General features: G+C 42.3%; 1 protein-coding gene across 1 annotated transcript in view; it reads right to left on the bottom strand.

Annotated features, from left to right (window-relative positions):
• Positions 1 to 700: 700 nt before the first annotated feature.
• ERCC4 (excision repair cross-complementation group 4) overlaps positions 701 to 4,108 on the bottom strand; it is a 28,866-nt gene continuing 25,458 nt past the window's right edge. The window contains exon 12 of the mRNA XM_006759668.2: positions 701 to 2,273. Coding sequence (XP_006759731.1) covers positions 1,540 to 2,273 — 734 coding nt within the window. The 3' untranslated portion in view covers positions 701 to 1,539. The remainder of the gene's footprint in view (positions 2,274 to 4,108) is intronic.

Below are 4,108 nucleotides of genomic sequence, written 5' to 3'. Positions count from 1 at the left end.
GCAGTGCTTTTGTTAAAGCTGAAGCCCATTTTGTGTTACATGGTCCCAGGTCCTCTGAGTTGAGACTTAGTGCGACAAAGAAAAACATGGCTGACACTAAAGAAACATTACACTGTGGGATATGGCTAGTGGAACTGATGCCTACATCAGCTCTTGAGGTAGAAATTTTACTACTCATTATTAAATATGTGACTAATACTTAAGTCAGCGGTTCCCAACCTGTGGGTTGCGACCCCTTTGGGGGTCGAATGACCCTTTCACTGGGGTCGCCTAAGACCATCAGAAAACACATATATAATTACATATTGTTTTTGTGATTAATCACTATGCTTTAATTATGTTCAATTCGTAACCACAACATGAGGAACTGTATTAAAGGGTTGCAGCATTAGGAAGGTTGAGAACCACTGACTTAAGTTAAGAATGTTTAAATATAAAAGTTTAAAAACTGCACAAAGATGGTATGAATGCCCCTTATGTACACCTTAAAAGTCAAATGAAATCAATCAGGTTTACAATGAGATTTTTTTTCTTTATGAATTTTTTAAAAATCTTTTTTTTATTGATTTTCTTTTGAGAGAGAGAGGAAGGAAGAGGGAGAGAAAGAAGATGAGAAAAACATCAATCGGTTGCCTCCCACACGCACCTTGACTGGGGATCAAATGGGCAACCTTTCGGTGTACAGGATGATGCTCAACCAACTAATAAGCCACGTCGGCCAGGGTTCTTTATAATTTTTTAAATACATATATATATATTTCTTTAGAACTTTATATAATCTATAAATTGATTTTCCAGTTACTTCCAGTCCTTTTAACTCAACTTAAGGATGGAAAACAAAATCTTTAGGACGTTAACTATCAGTAAAAACAGAATTCTAAGCGTTCCTCACCTACACCATAAAATTCGGTAAATAGGTAATTCATTTTATGCTTTAAAAATACTGGTTTGGAACAACTGAGTGCTACATCTGTATTTATTCAGGTGTCTGGAAAATTAATCGGCCAGTTTTAGAGGTGGTTGTCTTAAATTAGTAGGAGACGCCCCCATGAGTTTTCTTAGAGGCAGACAGGTGGCAGAAGGGTATGGGGGGAAACTGGTCAGGAGCGGCGAAGAAATGTTTCCTCTCAGAGTTCCAGGGGCCCTCCACAGACAGAGGGTGAAAACACGATTGTGTGCTTTGTCCGTCTGTGCAGGACACACACATTCCAGCTTGTCTCACAAGCGGCCGTCTATAAGCACTTATAGAAACTTTACCTGATCCTGATACACCTTATTCAAAAACTGAACACCCGGACCCGGGCATGGACAGCGCAGGGAGGGAGGGAGAGCTGGCGCAAAAAGGTTAAGAAGGTGCTTAAATGCAAAGTTCAGGGAGAAATCTTGGCTTCTGATCCACTGAACTACGAAACACAGCACAATCATTAAAAACATGGGAAGAGAATGAAATACTGAGCTCATCCTTAACAATGACCTATTACAGCTGGCAAAGAGCAGGTGAAATGCACAGTCGGGAGGTAAGTAAACAGCCACCACTGTTCATTTTTTCCCTTTCCCTTTCGATAGAATCTCTGCGTAAGAGGTGTGAATGAAGTCATACAGCTGCTTGGCATTTGCAGCGTTCCCCAGGATGCCTGCGAGCTTGTCTTGTGACAGGCTTGCTAATTCTGCGATGTTCTTCACGTGGCTCATCAAGGAGCGACAGTTTTTGGCATTCACCCCCGGCATCTTTAACAAGAAGTCCTGGGGGCCAGGGTTATACTTTTCTGACTCGGGGAGGGTTCCAGAATCCGCTGTGACAGCCATGGCTGTCGCTGCATCGGGCTGCGGCTTATTTTGTTTCAGCTCCTCAAACAGCTCCGCGGTGGCATGAGGGGACGGGCACCAGAGAAGCCGGAGTTTGGGGAAGTGCAGGGTGAGGAGGGTGAGTTTGGAACTGATGTCGTTGCTGGAGATCTCCTGATGAATGGCGCCTCGGGCAACGAGAGAGAAAGGCTTGCTGGGGTCAAACTCGATGAGCAGCACTGGGCGCTTGTAGTAGCGGGACATGGAGATGCACTGGCTGTAGAGGCGGCCGTTGTTTAAGGAGCCAATCAAATCGCTGATGCTCTTGCGTTCCACACACATTTCTGGAGTCAGAATGTAATCTCCAACCTCTAAGGTCACTGGCTCAATGTCAATGCCCCGACGATGGATCAGAGATGGGAGTTCACTTCGAAACTCACGCATATCCACCACTATAGTTTGCTGTATACTTTTCTGCTCCTGGCCACCTATTAAGAAAAAGTGGCATTTTAAGTAATGTTCCCGAGGGAGAATTTGTAGAAGATGGAATACAACAATTAAAGTTTAAAATTATTTTTTATTCATCTACGGTGCATGGTTACATAGTACTGTTAATACTCCATATTTTTCTATATTTTAAAAAGGCTTTTTTAAAAAGTAAATAAAGGCAATTTCTCTTGAGCTAAATAGAACGAATAGGAAAGTTAGAATCATTATTTCTAACAATGATTCATAGATACCAGCATGTGCTATCGCGCTCCCTCTGCAGTTCCCTCTGCAGTCCCTCATCATTGCACTGAACACATTTCACTGGTTACGTATTCCCAGTTCCTAGGGCAGAGCCTGGCACACTGCAGATGCCTAAAAATACTGGCTGAATAAATTGCCTTACGAGCTGCTGGGAACCATTTTGGAACTTTGAGTGCTTATATCAATGGGTCCCGAGGTGGGAAAACGGAAGACGGTAGGAAAAGCAAGAACACCGTGGAACAGAGCCATTCACACTGTCATGTGCATGTGAACCACCAGGATCACGTTAAAGAGCAAATTCTATTGTGTGTGTGTGTGTGTGTTTTTAATTCCTAATACCCAGATTTACTCTTTTTTTCAAGTTAAATTTATTGAGGTGGCATTGTTTGCTAACATTATATGTGCCAGGTGGCTGATTCTATAATACATCATCTGTATAGTACCTTGTGTGCTCACCACCCAGAGTCGAGTCTTTTTCCCTCACCACATATTTGACCCCTTCTTATTACTTTCTGTTTTATATCCCACATATGAGTGAAATCATATGGTAAAGAGAAAATTCTATACACGGGTTGGCAAAAGTAGGTTTACAGTTGTGAGACTACAAAATAGTTTATTCTTGTATTATTATTTATTAATTATTACATTATTTATTTGTATTACAACTATAAACCTACTTTTGTCAATCCCAGGCTCTGTCTGAGATAGGGTCTAAGACTGCATTTATAATAAGCTCTCAGGGGATGCTATTGCTTCTGGGTTAAAGACTTCACTACACAAAAGCTGTGGTAGGCAGAATAACAGCCCGTAAAGAGGTCCATGTCCTAATCCCCGGAACCCGTGCATATGTGACTTTATATGCAAATGTGATTAAATTACAGAGCTTAAGACTGGGAGACGACTTGGGATTATCCAGGCAGGACCAAGTGTCCTTACAGGTGAAAGAGGAAAGCGGGAAAGTTAGAGTTGGAACTACTGTCTTTGAAGGTGGATGAGGGGGCCATAAGCCAAGGAATGCAGGCAGCCTCTAGAACAGCCGTGGGCAAACTACGGCCTGCGGGTAAATATATATGTGGAGATTAGCTGTGTCTTTAAATAGGCTTTTAAAAATCTCTTATTAATTAATAATTCCCAGAGAATCTTATTATTTGAAATGAATAAAATTATTGAAAAAAAAAGACCGTACCCTTTTATGTAATGATGTTTACTTTGAATTTATATTAGTTCACACGAACCCTCCATCCATGCTTTTGTTCCGGCCCTCCAGTCCAGTTTAAGAACCCATTGTGGCCCTCGAGTCATAAAGTTTGCCCACCCCTGCTCTAGAACCTGGAAAGGAAAGGGGTTCTCTCCCAGGCCCCCAAGGAGGAGGAATGCAGCCCTGCCAACACCTTCATTTTAGCCCAGTGAAACCCACAGGACTTTGGAATTATCTATCTATCTATCTATATGTATATCCCTAATATGTAAATAGGCTGAACGGCAGAACAACCAAATAACCAGTCGCTATGACATGCGCTGACCACCAGGGGGCGCACGCGGAACATGGTGGGCATTGGCAGCGAGCACGGAA

The sequence above is a fragment of the Myotis davidii genome, unplaced genomic scaffold (genome assembly GCF_000327345.1).
Source record: "Myotis davidii unplaced genomic scaffold, ASM32734v1 scaffold1115, whole genome shotgun sequence".
In the NCBI taxonomy this organism is placed as follows: domain Eukaryota; kingdom Metazoa; phylum Chordata; class Mammalia; order Chiroptera; family Vespertilionidae; genus Myotis; species Myotis davidii.
Note: the sequence above shows the minus strand (reverse complement) of the source record. Positions and strands in the feature narration are given on the sequence as shown.